Source organism: Ictidomys tridecemlineatus, chromosome 1 (assembly GCF_052094955.1).
Source record: "Ictidomys tridecemlineatus isolate mIctTri1 chromosome 1, mIctTri1.hap1, whole genome shotgun sequence".
Lineage (NCBI taxonomy): Eukaryota > Metazoa > Chordata > Mammalia > Rodentia > Sciuridae > Ictidomys > Ictidomys tridecemlineatus.
The window spans coordinates 4,629,315-4,650,683 of NC_135477.1; the positions used below are offsets into that span (position 1 = coordinate 4,629,315).

Sequence of the window (21,369 nt, forward strand, 5' to 3'; positions counted from 1 at the left end):
ACTCGATTCTTAACGTGGATTTGCCAAACAGCAATTACAGTGAGCAGCGTGAAGACCTACCTTAGATACATTTCTTCTCTTTCAATTTCTTTGTAGAAATTCTGAAAAATTAAGCCACATATTGTTTTTAAAAACCTGTTCCATGAAGAGTGTCATGCCACATTAAAAATCCAAGTTTCTTCAACTTGTGTCAAACCTGGGCTCAGGGACCCAGCTCTTTGGAGAGAGCTGTAGATTCACACAAGTTACCACCTCCCGCTGTCACTCCCGTGCTTTGCTTTCCTCGTGACCTGGCTTCCTGCACTTGGAAACCTGATGACTCAGTCTACTTCTGTTGGTCATGTGAAAGTCACCTGTCGTCAGTTAAAACAAGGTGCTAGCCACAGACAGGATCTCTTAACTGCTGCAATCTCATTCCAACAACCTGGATTTGGGATAGGCAAAGAAGCAGCACCCACATGGTTTTGAGCAGGAGGGGCCCCAGTGCAGCAGGAGCTAGAGAAGCCTTTGCGATATTCTAACTCTCGGTGTCCAATACAGTGGCCACTGGCCGAGGCCGTTTACAGGTGAAGAAACATTATATGAAGTTAACGATTCACCTTCCCAGGCACCTGCCACACTCGGACTGCTCAATAGCCACATGGGGCCATTGTTACTGAACTGAGCAGGGTCCACATAGAACCTCCCCTCTTCCCAGGAGTGTGCATTGGACAGCACTCAATACTTCCAATGCACACGAGAAAACCAGTGGCATCTTAAAGGCCCCTCATGCACAGAGAGGTCAGCAGATTGCAACTGATGGGCTACTTGTGTGAATCACTGCCAAGGACCTTCTGGCTGAGCAGAAACGTTTCTGTAAAAATCACCTTTCTTCATGTGACTCTCTCTACAAACACTTTAAAATCTTAATCATACCTGGGGCCCCAGACTAGCACAGAAGTCATCCAACAAGGCATGTGAGATTCAACACCTGAAAATGACGTTAGCACCCTAGAATCGGTGCCCGAGGGGAACAGGTGAACATCAGTGATATGAAGACCTACAAGGCCCCAATCAGACGGCAGAGGAGCTTTAATTGCATCAGCCAAAGACAGTATTGCTTCCAAGATGATCCGTAAGTAGAGAAAGCAAGCGGGGCATGTTTAGAAACAGGGACCGAGTCTTCCACACTGCGCTGTGTCTGACAGTCTAACGTGCTGCGGGACCTGGGTGTGGCTGGGTAATGAGGATGTTCCCAGTTGAGAGCTTGGAGCCTCGGCGACGTAACCAGGGCATCTGCGTAGAGGCGGAGGAAGGGCCGAGCTCCCTGGTGTTCACAGGCCGATTTCCCACTCGTGTTTACACCCAGTCCTAGGGCTGGGTCCCTGTCCTTCACAACTGCACAGCAGGGATGTCGTGACCTTCTTTTCTCTCGAGATACAGAACGTCTTCTATTTTCTGTCAGTATTGACATGTGTCCTCTTCCCAGGACTTCAAAGCCTCTCCAGAGCAGAGCCCCATCTCCAGTCCCAATCCCTATGGAAACCTCTGTGTCTTTTATGTCCAGTTCTGGCTGCTCTGGTGTCCCCTGGGCTCTGCGGCAGCGCCTCTCACTCTCCCAGCAGCTGGGCCTCAAAGCCCCGCTGCAGTGGCACTAGAGTGTCCCCATCCCTTCCACCTGACTGCCTGGCCTTGACATCCAGGGCTCAGACACGTGCACTGTTTCAGTTTTGGTGCCTGAATTGCTCCAACAGATGCGAAGTTGTTAAGACTCTGGTCCCAACGCGGCATGCATTGCTTTGGAAGGGGTCATGGAGACAGAAACGGGCCTCTGTCCTGAGGCAACTCTCTCAGCCTGCAAGGTGGGCGTGCTGACGACTGCACAAGAGCAAGGGGCCACTCGCCGAGTTAGCCACCAATGAGTAGGGACACCCTGAGTGGAGGTGACAAGGAATGCTGCTTACAGAGTCAGTGAGGTAGGAACCAGGACCCAACACACACCCAGAGCAGCTTGCAGGGGACGTTCAGGGGACTTAGAGCACTGGGCAAAGTGACTGCTCAGGACCCTTGTTTTTTCATTTTCCATTTTGATTTTCTTAAGAGCAGGGAAGAGCAGGGTATTAATGAGCCTTATGACTTAGCATATTCCATAAACCCGGTCTTTAAAAAAAAATCACAGAACTGGTCCTCAAATGGAAATTTGGCAGTAGACTTAAAGGGCACTGACACATTTTATGTTCCCTATTTTATTTTCTAACTTATTTATAAATGTACTTTTATTTTTAATGGACACATAGTGACTGTACGCATTTGGGGTACAGGGTGACATTTCAATACACATAGCACGGAATGACAGGATCGGGGTAAATGAAACATCTTTCCCTCAGAACTTTATCATTTATTTCTTTGTGCTAGGAAAATTCAAATTACTTTCCATTTTGAAATATTCAATTAATTATTGCCAACCATAGTTCCTGTATACTATGGAACATTAGAAGCTATTTCTGCTGTTTTACTGCACCCCTGTATCTGCTAACTTGATTTTTAACTTGATTTTCCACTTGATTTTTTAACTTTAGAATTTCTGCTTAGTGACTAATTGAGTCTATTTATGAACCTCTAATATACATTAACATAGCTATATTCATTTAGAGATAGATATACATATTTATCTCCATACTATCCTTGTTTCTACAAGTAAAGGTGAAAATGGACCAGGAGATTCATGTATGTATATAAAATTTAGAGGTAGGAGACGTCTCTGTAAAACTCTAGCATCTTGTTTCTACTTATCCCACGGACTTATTTTTTCATATCAAAACATTAAAACGGGTTGGGATCCACTCTACCTTCCCCAGGGGTTAGCTCAAATAGAACTCTGTGCTCCTCAGGAAGTGACTCAGCATGTCCCTCGTTGAGGGGGTTAGTAGTGTGAGATCGTCTCGGCTGTCCTGGTGTGTCCCGGTTAAGCAGAGCGAGTGCTAAGCCCAGCGACAGGAGGTGGGCACTGAATCAGACTCTCAATCAAGGAGGAACACATGTCAACATCGGAAACCAAACCGCAGGTGTCATCACAAGAGTGTTTCCAGGGGGAATTCCGGTGACACATTCAGGCACATTCAGGGCACACCATGTCTTCTCCACCCAGTGCCATGTTCTGGTGAGCACAAGAGATCTTGCTTAAAACAAATACAAGTCTTAATCATCAAAATTGGAACCCTAATAAACCTACCAATAATTCTGCCTTATAGACACTCCAGGCCCCTGAGGTCCCTTAAGGATCAGATGGAGCACTATAACTTTATGTCCACAGCGGTGGGGTGGTGGTGGGGATTCTGAAAAGACCTTCGTTTCTTCCCCTAGCAACACACTGGTTCCTGTTTCCATCAACCACACTGGCACCATGAAAGTCACTTACTTGGGAAGGCAGAGTCACGTGACTTCCTCTGCCTAGGATACAGGCCAGCCTACCTGAGCAGAGCGAGTTGCTGTGCTACTTGGTCAGTTTATAGGTAAATGCAGAGACAAACAGAGCCATGGGACAGATCTCAGGACACACCCCGGAGCCAGTGACTCTCTGGTTGACCAAGACTCTTCTTAGCATGAGCAAACATACTTAGGTTTGGGGGCTTGATAGTTTTCCCCTCTGTCATGAGCAGTTGAATGACGAGACTATCCAAGGCATTTTTCATTGTGTTAGAGTGTTTTGAATTTCTCATTTGTGGGGGCGGTTTCTGCATCTATTACCCGTCTGTTCTTGCACAGCAGCCCCTTTGTCAAGAGAGCTCTTAGCATATAATTTGTGGTTGTTTCAAATGCCTGGATGGATAATTCCAAAACCTCTGTCCCATCTGAGTTGGGTTCTAACGGCTGCTGAGTCTTCAACCTGTGCTTGTTTTCAGTGCTTGATTCACATTGAAGGCAGTAATGATGCACTGGGTAAGAGCAAGAGGCATCTAGTTGTGGCTCCCAGGCTGATTTCTGTCCCGGGATTCTGCTGCAGTAAGCTGTGCTTCTCTGTAGCCTCCTGTCTCTGTGGTGGTGGAGGCAGCCGCTTGCCTGAGAAGATGACCTAAGAGGAGCTGCTGATGCTTCAGTTTGACGTTTTTCTAGGGGAAGGCAGTGACATTCCCATGCTCTTCAAGTGCTGGACGGCACGCCAGAAGACCCAGTATTTGGCTTCTAAAGGAAAAGAAAACTTGCTACCCAAAATGTTTAATATTAGCCTAAACAGATTATCTGACCACGGGATGAAGGGGCTAGGACCGCTCATGAGCTTTAGCTGCAGAGTTCTTAATGGAAAGACACAGATTTAATATTGACACAAAGTGTATAGAAAGTGAAAATTCTCCTTTTTTTTAAAAATCTTTTGAATTCAAACACCTCGAGTAGCTTTTTAGGAATGAGTGACTTGTCTCATTCCTCCTGGCAGGAAAGTCCGTTTTGTGAGCTCCAAGCACCTGCAAATAACAGCTGTGGAAGTTAGGGGAAGCATCTGTTTGTTGGCCAATGGCAGGTAGGCGAGGGCTCTGAAATCCAGAGGCTGACGGCCGGGAACTGAAGGCAGGGATCTGGAGCCCAGGAGGAAGCAGGAGCTCTGGGTGTGAGGCTTGCCAGCCACTCCCTGGACTTGAGCCCTGGTGTCATCAAGCTCATCAGCTCCACTGGATTTCCTGGGCGTACCTCAGGAAGGGCACGTCCACAGACCCAGCCACACCAGAGCAGCAGTGCATGGACGTCTCCAAGTTCACCTAGCCACCTGCCATCAATGCTGCCCTGCACTGACTCCTGCAGCTGCTGGAAGAAAATGACCCCAAACTTCATGGCCTCCAAGAACAGATGTGCCCCCTCTCACAGTTCTAGAGGCCAGGAGTCCACAGTCAAGGCATCGGCAGGGCTGTGCCCCTCCTGTTGGCTCTGGGCAGGGTCCTCCCTGTGCCTTACAGCTTCTGGTGGCCCAAGCATTCTGCAGCTGTGGCTCCCTCATCCGACCTCTGCCTCCTCCTCCTTCAGGTGGCCTTCCTGTTCCAGGTCTTCCGCATCTTCTGAGACCATTTGTCATTGGACTTAGCCCTCTTCTCCTGTCCCCAGGTAATCCAGGATAATCTCGTCTCGAGATTCTTAATTACATCTGCAAGGACTCTTTTCCAGATAAGGGCACATTCGTGGTTCTGAGGATCAGGATGTGCGTGCATTTCCTGAGACCACCATGCCCCCCCACCCGCTCACCAGAGGACACCTTCTAAACTCCTAGCAGCAGAGACTTAAGATCTGTGACCCACGAGGTGCTACCATGGTTACATAATGAGATGGCTGGCCACCTTCGACCACGGCAGGGGGACATCTGCAGGGGAGCTGTTTCTGCACACGTTCAGAGTGCATCTGCCATCAGGTCATTACTCGGTCCTGGCAGCAGCAGATGAGGAGACGGGCAAAGGAAGCCGTGTTCTGCTGTGGAGAGCCCCATGCCCACGGTCAGGTGGGCCCCGGAAGGCCGAGGTGGGGGCTCTGGGCATGCTGTAGAGACGGAGGGCCTGATTAGCTTCCCACTCACCAGCACATTGACGGTGCAGCTCATGCGGTTCTCCTTGTTCTCGTCATGCATGATGGTCCTGTAGTCCAGCAGCCTCTCCATCAGACGCACCACCAGCCTCACGAAGGTCTCCCCGGTCTTGGCGAGATACTTGTGCTTCCTGCAGTGCTCCAGGAGGCTGGAAAATAACCACGCACACCTCGCTGATCACGCTCAGGAAGAAAACGTCAACGGAGGTGCAGTTTTAAATGTTTCCCATTATTAACACATTTTAATTATTTCTGGGCTACAAAGTTCATTGCCGTGTAACGACAGCCTCCCCGACTCTGCTCTGACATAGACCCCACTGCTCGTCAACACTTACATCTTATCGAACAGCACTTTGTACTGCTCGTCTCCGCGGCCTCCCTCCACTTCGTGATCCAGCTTGGTGATGATCTCATTTTCAAACTATGATTCAACAGAGGAGGAGGAAATCATCAGCATGACGCATACTTCGTTTTGACTTGAGCGCAGATAGTACATAAATCGGTGGGTTCATCACGGGTGCCGCTGAAGGCTGGCCGCGTGTGAAAGATGCCATCCCTGAGTCCTGGGGGTCTCTGATGGTCCCCAGCCATAGAAAGTCCCTCATTTCCTTCCAATGGCAGAAGTAAGAAGTGGGGAAAGAAAGGCAAGAGAGTCACAGAGAACAAAACCAAGGAGTGAGGTGAACACACGTCTCCAGCTTCAACTTGCCGAACAAGTAACCTCTGAGAGAGTGCGGTGGGCCTGGAAGTGAGCTTCCCAGCCGAGAGCTCTCCGCAACCCACTCTTCCTGCCACTCTGCTTCCTGCCACTCTGCCACAGATTCAGTGCAGCATCTCCCTCCAGCTGAAAAATGTTAAAAGCAACAGGGGCAAGGCCCCTAAAGAGACCACTCAGGAAGGTCGGTCCCGGGCCTGTCCTGTTCCCACAGAGCTTCTGAATGGATTTCCAGTTCCACAGAAATGACTCTCTAATCCATGCTTTTCAAAAACTCTAAATTCTGGGGAGTGGCAAATCTTCAAACTGTCTTGAAGGGCTGCCCTGGGCCGGAAATCACTACCTTGAAGAGGAGGAGTCTGCTTGCCCCACCTCGTCCCTGGTGGGAGCCAGGGGACCACCATGCCACAGAAGGCCCCTTGGCTGCCCATCCAGGTGAGCTAGTAGGAAGGAGGGGCTGTGTTAGTGTCAGGTCATGCGAGGGTCTCTAGGAGTCCTTTGAAAGACACCATCGATCACCTGGTTTTGATCAACAATCCTCAAGGGCCCCACTATGATGAGGATCCTGCAAGAACTTAAGCTGCATGAGAGCAAGCGTTTCTTCTCTTCTGGGCATGGCCGTATCCCAGGGCCCAGACAGTGCATGAGGTGGAGACGCTAATGGAATGAACTTGCTGTGAGTCCATAAATGACTGGATAGAGCTGGGCAGGGCTCAGCGTGTCAGCACCAAAGCCGGCCAGCAGATTGCTGACACATCCTGATCTCCGGGCCTTTCGAGCCATGTGGCGAGCACAGCTGGCCTGGGGCACCTGTGACAGACACTGTCTATCCACTGGGACTTGGGGTGCTGCTGCTGCGGCAGTGGCAGCTACATGAGGCTCCTGGGCAACAGAAAGCCTGACCCAAGGAGGGATTTCCACACTGGCACAGCCCTTCCTGTCCTCAGTCAGGACACATGGCCTGAAGTCAGTGTCATCCTGCTGCAGATGAAACGGGAGCTTAAAGCGGAGCTAGAGAGGAATAAGGAGTCCCGAGTGGCATCGGGACTCAGCATGCCTCAGCCTCGGGAGCTCTGCGAGGGTCCCCAGTTCTCTCCTGACCTTCTCCTGGTCTCCTCCCCACATAAACACCTCCTGTTGATTCTTTTTAGACTAAGAAGTTCACAGCTCTTAGGAACATAGAAAGAACTGCTTCTCTTAGAGGAAAAGGAATGACTTGCCTTTTTTCCCTACCTGAAGTTTCATGATAATGACTTTCACTATACAACAACAACCTTCTGAAGTTGACCCACTATTACTCTGCCCTTCATAGAATTCTGAAAGAGGCCATTCATTGTGGAATCTGACATAGAAGAGGTAGCTTGCCAACAACTACGAGGATGGCATTTCAAGCAGTCCTACCTTTTGGGTGGGGCCAAATATAAAACGATGCTTCGGAACAAATAACTGAGACATAAAGTAGGACTAAATTTAATCAAAATACATGATTCTACTCCATACATGTTTAATGAGTGCTTACAATGGGGAAAGTAGAATGCAGAAAGCTTGCTTCCTCCTAATGCAGAGACACACGGGCCTTTAAAATCACTCATCACGTGTCAATCAAAGGTATTAGAATTTGGAGTCTACTTTGTGAAAATGGCATGTTTGCTATGATTCCACATAAACCTTGCTGTCACAAACAAGCAACGAGGAAGCTCCAGCTCCTTAAGTATGCTGCTTATCAAATTTTGACTGATGAATTTAATGTTTTTCTAAAAAGAGTGGATGAATGAGCACATCAGAACATAGCTGATTCTAATTTTGCTAACCTCTAGTCTAAACTAAGTAATTTGCACAAACACCTGGCAACTGTGTGCTGTTTATCAGCAAGGATTCAACACCAGAGATCTGCAGCCAGCCTCTAATTCCAGGGTCTCTGTTAATTTTTTACAGAACACACTAGAATCAATTTGCTACTGTGCTGTGAACTGTTGTCATAATCAGAATTAAACTATCGTGTCCAAATAAATTGGAGAAAGTACATTTGCTGACGGAGCAGAGTTGGTTTTATAAAAGTCATGTTTATCTTATTCTTGATGCACACTGTCTAGTGAGCTGCAGCAGGGTTCTCTGTGGTTAGGATAAAATTAGCAGGGGCTCACGATGCTGCTCAAAATGCGATAGAGCCACACTCATGTCACAAGCAAAGTCACTACGTTTCCCCTCTCTTTTCTGAATCACCAATGTTGCTACAAAAATACCCACAGGGTGTCCAACTTTAAATATTGAACAGAGCACCTCTAAGTATCTGACACCAGCAGCCCTCCGGGAAGAGGAAACGTACAAGGATGGGGATGTAAGGCTTCGGAAGGGTGCTTTGCATTGAACCTGACAGGGCTGGGGGCTGCACTCACGGTGGCATTAACATTGATTTTAACTAACTAGAAAGGAACCATTGCTGTCCGCCTGTTACCGAGGCAAGCCATGGGTTATTGACTCCTAGTCCAAGAGAAGCATCTCCAGTAGCGGATAACCCCAAAGCCAGTTACTTTCGGCTTGGAATGCCTAATTTCTGTTTGGGGTTAGATTTATCACGGTCATTATAATACATTTATAAACATATAAAATCAGGCCTGCATGTCTCAGGGATCCAGGTACACACTTTCATAAGAGATTGGGGGTTCTATCCTAGCTTGGGCACAAACAATTCACCTCATGGACAAAGGGCACAGAGGCTATCAGGAGCTGCAGAAACTGGGGTCTACACACGTGGTCTGCTTTGTATGACAGCAAAAGGTTTATTTGACTCTTTATGTGGGAACCTTAGTACACAATTGTTCCCTGCTCAAAGAGCTCTGCTTTCTCCTGGTTTTCAATGAAAAAAAAAATGCGCTGAAGATTCTACAGGTAGGATTGGGGTGTTTGAGCCCCTCTGATTTGGGGCATGCCGTGGAAGCAGGCTCCCTGTGTCCAACCCACCTCCAGATGGAGCTGGACCATTTCCCATGACATCTGCAGGAGGGGCGAGAGGGAGAAGATGCTCGACTGTATCTGGGCAGGAAACATGCCAAGAAGGAGATTCAGCAGAGACAGGCTGGCGCTTGGAAACCCCAGGGGCTCTGGGCTCCCTCGCTGCTGTCCTAAAGGTTCCGGATCCCCCAATCTGCCCTTAGCCTTTAATGTCTGTGCTCAGACACACACACGGACACTTCCTCTAGCCCAGCCACTCTCTCCACTTAATTACGTACTTCATTAATCTCTGGCCCTCCATCCCGCCTTCTGAAACCCCCAAGTCTACAGAGCAGGCAGCTCCCTGACCTTTATGCCCTGGAGAAGGATGCATGAGGCTGCGGACTCCAGAGCCACACGCTGGGGGCAGCCTGGCTGGAGCTGCCGGCTGCCTGGTTGTGACGCCTGGCAACCCCTGAGACAGACACAGCAGCTCCCACTCCTACATGACACAGAAGATCTAGGAGTGACTTTTGGGCTGGGAGCAGCCACAGTGGAGCCTCATAGTGAGTCCTATTTAATTTAAAGGTCATGGGCACTTGGGTAGCTTTTTGGTGAAGAGCTTTTAAGGACAGAATTCAATGTACTCAGCACTCCTGGATCAAGGGCACCTTTACGTCTGACTTCATGTTGCATGTTGCACCTTCTCTCAGACCACTTTACTACTGGCTTTAACAAATAAAAGCCTAATTCTTGAGCCACGTTTCCTTCTTAAGTACACGAAGCAATAAAACCAAGTATTATTTTGAAATGAAAAGCACAAATAAACAAACTAACAAATAAAAATCCCAATGAATTGGAGAATAAGCAAAATAAAAATGCCACCAAACTTATTCACATTCATATTACAGTGCAAAATATATTGGCTTTTCCACCAAGTGGCAGAAGCTGCCAGCATTTACTTGGGTTATTCAATTATTTGCTTCAGGTTACTGGCATGGGCAGTAGGAAGAGATTATTCAAACAGGAACTCAGAAACACTGACGACACAAAGATTACTCATGTTCTAACATTGTTACAACTAAATGGGAATTTCTGGAAGTTGTGGAGCAATTTACTGAGCCTCACAAAGATGACAGAAAATAGCTCCATGATTGAAAATATTATTTTGCTGTGGCGCCTTTTCCATTCCACTTTTATTAATGGTATGTGGCCCATATGGTCATTTGCTGCAATTCTCAGCTGTTAGTTCTGTATTTTCCAAAGGCATAACAAATGAAATTCTTTAAAAGGATGTCAGGGGAGAATTTAAAGCCTGCTTTTGTTTATGAAGTAAAATCCAGTGTGAGGCTGAGACGCCAAGTATCATCCATTCAGAGGGCAGGGTTCCCGGAGAGACGGAGGGGAGGTCAGCCTGAGGCCAGGCCAGGGCTCGGCTCTGGCTGCCAAAGCCAGGCGCGTCTGGGTGGATGGCACCCCACACTTCCCCCAGGCTAGCTGGGCACGTTCTGAAACCGCATCAAGTGAGGGGTCTTCCTCTAAAAAATGCAGACCTCGAGACGTCCTCAGTTCAAGGGTAGATGTGCTATTCTGGGATTGGGAGAGGAGCAGGAAGGGGCAGGTGACAATGACACAAATGTGGGGGTAACGAGAAGGTGACAGGTCACAAAGACAGTGTCCTGGAGAAGTAATGGGAAGGCAGAAGCAGTGGGGGAAATGCTTAGGAGAAGAGGAGGGAAATCCAGATCATGGGAGACTCTTCAGGAAGGTCAGAAGAGTCAGGATGGCCGAGGGAGATGGGGCGTTAGGAGCCCCCGGAGATAAAGGGGGAAAGATGAGAAATGGGCTTCTGTTGAGTACAGACTCCCTGGACAGGGCAGAGAAATGACGGCAGGATTGTGGGGAAAATAATGCAGGAGCCTGGCAACGTCCCCTGTCGAGGGCCACTCTGGGGGCCACCGCTAAGGAAGCAGCAAGCCGAGGTCCCCCAGGTGTCCTCGCCTTCCTGCACACACAGCACCAAGGAGGGAGAGAACCGCCCAAAGGTAGGAGCTCATGCCCTTCCCAAGCAGGGGTGGGGACGAATTGGCCCAGTGCAGAGCGGTAGAAGACCACTCTGGTCACAAGAAAAGTCATGCAGTATCTAGTCAATCAAGATGTCTTCCTTCCAGGGACCACAGATCCCCCCGCTGTGAACACCAGCCTGAGAGGAAGCCTTTAGGTGGGAGGGATCTCTGTTCCCAGGCTGCTTTGTACAAATGGGGCCTCCTACCTCACCTGCTCCTGCCTGGTCCAGTCTCCTCCTTGCTGGCTGGAAACAACACTCTCTCCCTTTGTGTCAGGCCCACACACAATGTGGTCCTGCACAGGTGACTGCCACAAGTGTTAGGGACCCTTAGTTCTTTGCAGAACTGAGTCCCCATCTGCAAGGACCTGCCCAGCAGAGACAGTCAAGATGACTTGGGGACTCACTGAAGCCCTGGAGGGAGCGTCCCAGGTCACTGTGAGGACATGGCTCCCAAATGGATAACTCCACGCCACCTTGTCCTGTCACCAAGGCAGCCTGGCCAAGATGTGGCACTGGAGAGGCAGGACAAGGGCAATGGCATGCTGATTTTCAAGGAAGAATTCTGGCTTTTCTTAGAAAAATGGGGAAAAAAAAGAATTTGACTCTTTGGGGAATGTAAGGGAAAGAACATTCTGGTACAATGGCCTCCACAGGCATGGAGGAGCACAAAGGCAGTGATTCTGGACAACTGTGGAAAAGCCAATGTGCAACATGCCCTTCTGAAGCACCAGCCATGGCTGGACGGGGTTTAATCTCAAGCAAAATGGCAGGTGTCCCCCCACCCCCAATCCAGCAGATCCCCTCTTCACTCCAACTGCAAGAGCGCAGCCCAACCGGGACGCAACACATATTTCACAAACAGCAGGAAATTAGGAGCTCCACCCTCAGGGACAGAGAAACTTGAAAAGGATGAGCTATGTCATATGTTCAAAACACAAAGTTTTTAAAACAAAAGCCTCTCGTCTTCCCCTCACTCCATTAGGTTTGCACATCTGCTATGAACGCGGAGGCAATTTAAGCCCTTGTTGATGTGACTAATAGTGTTAGATAATTGGATTTGTGGTGGATTAGTTAAACAGCAGCCAACCGTCCCTGTCCCAGGAGCTCTTGGGTGGAGAGGCAGGCAGGGCCCGCTGTGCTCTGGAGGGCTGCAGTCACAGGCATGGCTGCAGGGAGTGGGGGCCTCTTGGCTAAGGGGTGAGCCGCAGCGAGAGCAGGAAGGAGTCGGGAAAGGTAGGAGGAGTGCCGGGCGAGGAGAGCCTCGCTGACAGGACGGATCTGAGCATCCCCCGAAGGTCGTGGGGCTAAAATCTGCTCCCAGTTGGCCCTACCGGGAGGTGGGGGACTCTGTAGGAGGTGAGGCCCGCAGGTCTTGAGGTCCCTGGGGGTGGGGGGGGACAGTGGGGCCCCAGCCCTCCACACTCTCCTTTTTCTTCCTGGCCCTGAGGTGTGCACCTCATTCCTGCCTGATGACTGCTGCTGATCACCACGGAATGACCACCTCCCATAGGAGCCGCAGTAAGCCTTTTCTTTTCATAAGTTGATTATCTCACTTATTTGTTATGGTGAAAAGCTGACTAACAAAATATTCTTTTTCTTATTTTTACAAGCTTTAGTTCACCTGCCTTAATTTTAAAAACCTATTAACCAATGGCTTAATGGCCAGCTTGAGTGGCTGACCATGTGCATTCTGAAGCAGGCTCTCCTGTGGACCTGGCCCTGCCTGCTGTGCCCTTGCTGGCCTCTACCAAGCCAGGCCTGCTCTGTGCCAGAGAAAAGCTGCCTGCATTCATGCCATGAGACTCAAGGCACAAAGCTCCTTCATGGTATACTCAGAGAGCTTGGTTTTCTGGGAGAACACTGGAAGGTCTCAAAGCCCCTGCTGGGGAGCGGGTTAGACTGGAAGCAGAACTCATGGCTCCTGCCCACACACCTGGGGGAAGCTGGGGGACAGAAAGCACTCCCTCCCAGGACTGTCCTGAGATACTCTGAAGCCACAGTGAGACAGCAAGTAGACAAGAAGAATGAGGAAGGGGAACCAGACAGAAGCCAGGCCTCATCCATCTTCATTCCAGCTGCCCTTGGCCTTTACTTTGACCCAAAGACTACTTTTTAAAAATGATGAATGGTGTAGTGTTTTAAAGGCACTTGACCTTATTTTTCTGGGCTAGCGACATTTATCTATATAAACACATTTCCCCCTTTGCCTGATATATATATATATATATATATATATATATATATATATGGCTTCTATTTTATTTTTACATTTCCAGGGATTGAACTCAGGGTCTCCTGAGTGCTAGGCAAGGCTCTACCACTGAGCTACATCCCAACTCCTTTTTATTTTCCCTTGAAGGTAAGCACACACCACTGTGCCTGGCTAAATACCGATGCCTGAGTGTTTTGAAAGCTCCTGGCAGTGTTTGTAATATGCAGTCAAGGCTAGGAAACAAAGCTAACTTCCCCCCGTGTTAGGATTGAACCCGATTCTTTAATAGCACTTTTCATAAACTCTTTCTTTGGGCTTGATTTACATAAAATTCAAAAAGTGATATAAATTTTCTGCCTAGGAAAAGTAGTTTAAATTATAATTTGTAGTTTCAGTGGTTTGGCAGTGAGATTGGGACCATGATCTGGAGCCAGCAGCAATGAATGTAGATGGGGTGTATCCTATAGCACTGATTCCAAACATTTTGGCAATGATGTCAAAAGTTACAAAATTACTTTGAATCAGCAATTGCATTTCTGAGAATGTATGCTGGGCAAACTTTCGAGATGAATTTGAGCTGTGTGCTTAAATGTGCTCACGGCACAGTTATTCACAGTAGTGACAATCTGCCAAGGATCCAGATGCCTGCAGTAGGGAATGGATCAGTCCAGGACAGTCACTCTATTCCATGAGAGGCAACACTCTCAGTCACTACCTTGCAATCAAGGACAGGGTCTCTAATATATTGTCAAACATATAGTGTTACCAAAAAGAAAGAAAGAAAGAAAGAAAGAAAGAAAAGAATAAGAAAAAAGAAAAGAAAGAAAGAAAAATAAAAAACCTAGCTACAATATTACACACATATAGGGAAACATACGTGTAAAGAAACGGGACATTTCATGTGCACTGATTAACTATCAATGAGAGCAACAAGACAGGTCTTTTGGTGTTTTTTTTTTTAATGTCTTCTCTTTAATTTTATAAAAAATAAACAAGAGGAGACCTTCCTCTCCCATGTAAAAAAAAGAAGGAATCAGGTAGGAAGGAAGGAAAGAAGGAAAAGACTGATTTTACATTTGGGAAAATAAAATATAGCTCCTCTGTTGCCCACACTGGAGTAGTTCCACATAGCAACTACCAGTCATGTTGTGAAGGCAGCAGAGGGGTCAAGGTGCAAGCACAATGACATCCCAGCCAGGGATCCTCTGTGCTTGGAGGGTGTTATGGGTGTGCAGAGGTCAAGAGATCAAGGGCAAGGACTCCAACAATCAGACTCTGTTCTTGTGCTCCCTAGAGCTTCAGGGGTCAATCCCCAAAAAACGGCCAAGCCAGGCTATGTGCAGTGTGGGGCCTGCACTGGGAGCTGCCTGCTGCCCGGGGTGCAGCACAGAGTCGGTGATCATGGCTGGGTTTCTGACCTCACAACAAGGCACAGCCACAGAGACACATCCTTCACGGTGCCCAGGACTCTGATACAGGATTTACAGGCCTGCTTTTATTCCACTTTCACAAGAGGCCTTCAGGTACAGCCCATTTTATGCCTATGTTAGAGCTCTGAATTGGAGACATAAAGAGACCAGTGATTTGTTCAACATCCAGGGACTTCGCTGAGCCCAGGAATCCCTGTCTACCTGACTGGGGAGTCTGGACTCAGCTCCTGCTCGGAGTGGCAGGTTCCTTTTGTTTGGCAATTCTCTTTTCTGTTCTAGGAAATAGCAAATGGTTCTTCACAGATTCTGCCTTTGTACAATAATGGTGAAATCTATCAATGAACATCTGAACTGTTCAAAGCTCTCTTAAAAATATAGAGTACAAGATGGGTAAAGAAACTCTACCTCCAACATTAGAAACCACTAAAATCACACTACTTTAACAGATGCAGTTTTCATTTCCTTTCAAAATAGGACTCTTTCTCAAAATTCTCCAGAAATCCATGCAGGTTGCTCAGCATGCCAACTTGCCTGAGTTGCTGTATTTTCTAAAAGCTAACTTTTTTAGGAGTCTTTTTTTTTTTCTTCAATAGAAGAGGCCCTGACATTTGGACATTCAGGGGTATGTGCAAACGCATGAGAGCACCTGTGCACACGTGTGTGCGTGTGCGCAGACTGCAGGAACACTACGCTTACTTTCATGGGATGGAGGGAAGGAGATTTTGTTACTTGCTAAGAGTAAATTATGCAGAGATGCCCTTCATGCTTTCACAGTGTTTCGAGCACTTTCTTTGAGGAATTCCCATCAGCCCCACAGCACAAATAGAAGATCCAGATGCATACATGGAAGAATTAAAGTAAAGAGTTTAAACTTTAAAGTAACATTACTATGCCATACGCAGCCAGTCTGACAGAATACAGTAAATAACATTTGCTCAGACACTTTACCATGCACAAAGCATGCAGTGTGAGAAAGAGACTTTGACCCAGGGTTTAACGTCTATGTCCAGATAAAAATAAGCAAATAAAAGCAAAGGTTGAGAACAGTCCCTCCCCACAGATGACGAGAAAGAATGACAACTTATCCAACAAGGAAAATCCCAGGCCTTTCCCCCTTGAGCTGCAGGGAATTTTCACGTTCACCACTTTAACGCTAGAGTCTTCTTTGCATCTCTTTCAGGGTTTCCAGGCTGTCCCCATCAGCCCCCCGGTTGGCCACGGTGCACATCTGTGTCCTTACCATTTGGAAGCTTCGAGTCGAATGGAATTCACACTGCATCATATCAAAGAAGATGGGGATGGTGGCTTTGCGCAGTTCCGTCTCGGGAATGAGCGTCATTTCTAATATTGGGCCAACCATTTCTGGAATGAACTTTATCTTATGTTGACCTTGGAATAAAGAAATATACTATTCAGAAATAAAGAAGCATTCAAACATGGGCTTAACTTCACAAAACAGAACCATGTGACATTGCACAGGAGATCTTGGGACTGTTCCTGTACTTCTCACCTATAGGTAACGAGCTTGAGGACCTCCAGCATTTCGCATAGGAAGTGGGCTGTCTTCCCAGTGTTACCAGGGAAGCCATTCAAAGCCCATCCAACGGAAGGCCTGTGATCACGACTTGTGGGTCGCAGCAGAGCAGCTGCTGTTCCTACACACAGCTGCATGGTCCAGGGCCTGAGCAGCCACCTGACAGCCAGCTCTGGAAGGGGTGGGGACTGGGATCCGAGGGCCAGCATCTCATTTGCAGACAATGACAAGAACAGGAGTGGACATGGGGAGGGCGCAGGTGGTCTCTTGGTCCCTTACTATCGCCAGCGTCTCATGAAAGTTTACCATGTGGCACCTCTGTAGGTCATGCAGAGTGACTTCTATGACATGCCAAATGACCACAACTAAGGAACCAAGAACAGCCATCAGAACTTGGGCGGCAGAAACAGGAACAATTCTACCTGCTGTGGCTATTGGCGGATAGGAAAAGGCTTATTTAAAGAACTACGTTATTAGTCCCAGCTCACCTATCTGTCCAGAAACGACTTTTAAAGAATTCAGGAAAATGATTCTTCAAAAGCTTTTTAAAAACAAAATCATAATAATGAGCGTTATGTTAGCTAACATCACTAGTCATGGGCTGCAGACAAGCTCCGAGGAAGCTCCTTCTCATCAATTCATCCAGAGCCTCAGGAGACAGGCACCTTTCCAACCCGTCTTATAGACGAGGACGCAGGGCTGTCTCCATGGCTGCTCAGGGAGCTGGAAGAGCAGGATTTAGACTGGCTCTGAGATTCTGGCCCTTCAGCTTTGGCCTCACTGATTCCTTCCCTGTCTGCTGGGCCCAGGATCTCTGAGCAACATTCGGACCCTGCCCACCTCTCTGCAGCAGCATCCGTGCACTCTGTCCACACCCCTCCTGAAGTCAGCAACCTCTCATCTTACCCAGCATCGTTGGAATACTACAGTTCTAAGATAAATCCCTCAGCAAGTAGAATGGCTTCTTGCAAGCACCAAAATTTCTATTTCAATAGTTTTTGCTGGAAATCTTGGCACTGCACTTTTGTGGGCCTCTGTCATTGGCTCTGATGGCAGCTCAGAAACAGCACTGGAAAATCTGTGCCCCTCTCTCCTGCTAGCTGTGGGTCTGCTGCCACTGTGCCCCACCCTGCAGTGGCCCCAGTGCCCTTTGGCTGTTCTGCCTCTAAGTTCCTGAGGTCTGGTAACCTAGGTGACCTTACAGAGCTTTAAGTGAATGAGGAAGGCAGAAGGACAGAGAGGAGGCAACCCCAAGGTTCCTTCAGGACCTGGTCACTGGGCCTCTGCAACAAAGCTTCTGGGAAACCCACTGCTCCACACAGGGCCCACTGCCAGGACAAAATACAGAGGGGTCCACCAAGAAGGGTCCCTTAGAACCCCACCTGATCGTCTTTCATCTCCGAGATCTTCACTTATCTCCAAATCCCTCCCAGATAACTAACATCATTTCATTCCCAGCACATAAAAGAAAAATGTGCAAGAAGTTAGATGCTTGAATGGATTATTTGTGACATTTTTCTATGAATACCAGCACTTTATCCAGAGTTAATCAATCTTACTGATTCTTTTACACAATCAGGAAACAAGATGGATACCCTAAAGAATTTAGTATTCTTTACAATTCAACTCATACAGATTTCCACAAAGAGAATCATCAAACAAATTTGGCTACTATAAATAACTGTACTTAAGAAAATACATAATCCTCCTACTAGCCTAAACAAAATTTTTCTAGGGACACACACATACACACACACACACACACACACACACACACACACACAATGTAACTTTCTATAAGGAGCCTGCATTGATTCATATCTGACTTTCAGCTTTTACTAAATCATTAATATTTAGACTAAAGCTGTTACAGCATGAGTCTCATCCTCGCCAGCTGCTTAATGTTTCTGGAAGGCCTGTAACCGCTGGAAAGCATTCTCTTGAAAATGCCATTAGATTCCATCTCTCAGGTGACGCTTTCCTTGTATTATGCCGAAAAAATGTCAGAGCCAATGTTTCAGAAAACAGATGATAGTGACAGCGAGTTGCTCATCAACCATGATTTCAGCATCATAAAGTTCCGCGTGTCACCAATCGCTTTTAGCGTTCCAAGCTGGGAGGAACGTGAAGGCAGGAACAAGTGGGTGTAGATGTGGAGATGGGAAAACCATGTTACAAAGACCCGGGCACCACCCTCCCACTAGGGTGGGACACACGCTGGGCTGGAGGGGCCGGGGTTCTGGGGACAGAGCACCAGCTAATGGTAGGTGATGCTCACGCTCCTCCAGCCCCTCAACCAACTCTTCCCTATGGCTCACCTCTTTCCTTCCTTCCTTTTTAATGTCTGCATCCCGGCTTTCCCTGGGAGCAAGTCTAGCTCAAACTTAAGGATGAACTCGTGTTTTAACCATGAGGAGATTCCTGCAGTGTAGACCTCAAGAAAAAGAGGATGCATCTTTCTTCTCCTTTGGAGACAGAGGAAGAGCAAGCCACTCACTGCACCTCTGGCCATCTGACCAGTCCCTGAGACTCCCTGGAGTCTCTATTCATGGAACTGCTTCCCAGGGAGCTGACTTGCTCTGGAAGGCAGGCCCGCCCCAAGCAGCAGCCTCCACAGTGTCCGGATGACAGCTCTGCAGTCACCAGTGCTCAGAAATCTAGGCATGAAACAGTCTTAACCCAGGAAAATCTCCCTACACAGGAGCAGGCAGGGCAAAAGTCCCACCAGCCGACCAAGACCATCAGGCCACACTGAGCCATGTTGGGGTGGGCTCCGAGGAGAGCACACAATTTACTCAGGCCCTGAAAACACTCCTATAGGAAACCCTGCAAGAAAAACATCCCAAACCAAATCAGCCATTAAAGACCTTGCTGTGGACACACTGGTTCTGGCTGACAGGAGGCAGGTATCTGCTGGCTCTGGTGCTGAGGGAGGAAGGCAGGAGAGGGGCTCAGCAGGCTGCCTGGGAGTGAAGAGCCAGGTACCCCACATCCCCTGCTTTATTCTTTGGAAAGAGAGTCTGCCTTTGATGTCCCCTTTCACACTCAAAATATGAAAGGCCCTGGAGGGACAGCACCATGCCTGCCCCTGGGGAGGTGCCCTGTTTATGGTTGCGTCAGATGGAGCACAAAAGCCCAGGTTCCTGCTCTGAGGCTGGGCTTGGAGGTGCACTCAGACCCTCATCTCAAGGGACCACAGGGAACACTGCAAGATCCAGGGAAGAAGGGGTGTCCTAGAGCCTTCTGCACAAGGCCTGACCGAGTGACAGGTGACTAATTATAAGATGATAAATGTATCTGATCTGACTTCTATTTTTATTTTCTTGGCACGGCCAACTCTAGCAGTCTGCCAAAATATTCCCAAACCTGAGCCCATTGGAAAAAATAAAATAAAAAGCTGTGTAGAAAGTAAGCTGTGCATATCCTGAGATGTGCCCTCGTGAGTTTTGAGAATGGCACCCGGCACAATGACTCCTGTGGTCAGGTTCCACCATCTGGGACCCAGAGTGGCAGGGGCCACTGCCTGAGGTGGCCCTTGGAGGTATTCTCAGGCACTGCCTGAGAAGATCCCTAGGCAGCAGATACCTTTATTATTATTTCTCTAATTTTCAAACATTTCATTCTCTCCTTAGCAAGGAACCCAACCTGGTAGATAATGGTTATTACTCGCTGTTTCCGAGTCCTAGCCCTTGTTTGGCCAAGGTCATGGTTTCCTATTGACCTCTAGACTACATCTCAGGCCACAGCTGATGTTCCCAGCTGAAGATCTGCAAGACACACCTTTTATACATTGATCACTATATTCAAATCAGCAAATGACAGGTTCTCTTAACTGCATCCTTTATGCTACAAATCAAAAGTCTCCTCTCGCCAGGCTCCGCTTATTTGGAACATAATGACAGATAATGTCCACAGAACAAGCTGCTCTGAAATGGCTTTAGAAATGTGAGCCAGACCTGAGTGGGTCTCTCTAAGGACCAATGTAGCCCAGGGGAGAAGCATGAGAGAAACTCACACCCCTCTTCCCCCTCTTTGCTTTCTTCATTGCTATCACAGAAAATGGCAAAGAAAGAAAGAAAGAAAGAAAGAAAGAAAGAAAGAAAGAAAGAAAGAAAGAAAGAAAGAAAGAAAGAAAGAAAGAAAGAAAGAAAGAAAGAAATGGGTCCAGTTTTGATGGTGGTCAATCTCAGGGATTCCAGAGTAACATTAAAAATACTTAAAAAAAAAAAAAAAGAAAATCCAACGCATGCTCTGGGCGTGTGGCCCTGGGGTAGACCACTTGCCTAGCAGGCACAGGGCCCCACAGAAAAACAAAGAGAAAGAAACAAAGAACAAAAAATAAGACACAAAAACTGAAGTGGAGAAAGCACAAAAGCACCCATCAGGGTGACCGCTGGCCAGCTGTCGCTTGAGCTGGGTTCTGGAGTGTCCCTCTTCTGCAGGCAGTGACCCTGTGGTGGAAGGCCCTTCAGGGATGGGAGGAACCTTGGGAGACTTGCAGGGCCAGGGAGAGCCATGTGGTCGCTGTAGCCACTTTTGCAGTGGAAGCGCTTCAATGTGCACGTAGGTCTCTGCCCCTGCAGGGTGGGCGCCTCTCTCTCCTGGGAAAACAGGATCAAGCCATTCCAGCAGGAAGTGCCTTTATTTGAAAGCATGTGTGGGCCTGTCCCCATGGTGGGGGTAGTCCCACTCTTTCAGAAAGGGCTCAGGTAGAAGATGGCCGCAGAGAGAGGACTGTCTAGGAGAGCTAAGTATCTGCACTGAGAGTCCAACCTGGCAGGCAGAGCCCATGTCACCTCCTTCGTTGATGCTGGGCCTAGCAAAGGCCTGGACTCCCTGTCCCCCAGCTAGAGCCAGCATCTCCCTGAAAGCCACCTCTCCAAAAGTCCCTTTGGTCTGCCTGCCTGTGTCATGGGGCTGCACACTGTCCCTGTCTGG

The 21,369-nt window shown here is 48.1% G+C and overlaps 1 protein-coding gene across 5 annotated transcripts in view; it reads right to left on the reverse strand.

Moving 5' to 3' along the window:
* The window catches only part of Dock1 (dedicator of cytokinesis 1), a 461,323-nt gene that overhangs the window by 71,754 nt on the left and 368,200 nt on the right, over positions 1-21,369 (reverse strand). For all 5 annotated transcript variants that reach the window (XR_013427043.1, XM_078024305.1, XM_078024303.1 and 2 more), the window contains exons 33-36: positions 16,138-16,286; positions 5,877-5,962; positions 5,534-5,690; positions 61-101 (exon numbers count right to left, since the gene is read on the reverse strand). Coding sequence is in view for 4 of the 5 variants with exons in the window: in XM_078024305.1 (XP_077880431.1) it covers positions 61-101; positions 5,534-5,690; positions 5,877-5,962; positions 16,138-16,286 (433 nt within the window). In the remaining variant the exon portion in view is untranslated. The remainder of the gene's footprint in view (positions 1-60; positions 102-5,533; positions 5,691-5,876; positions 5,963-16,137; positions 16,287-21,369) is intronic.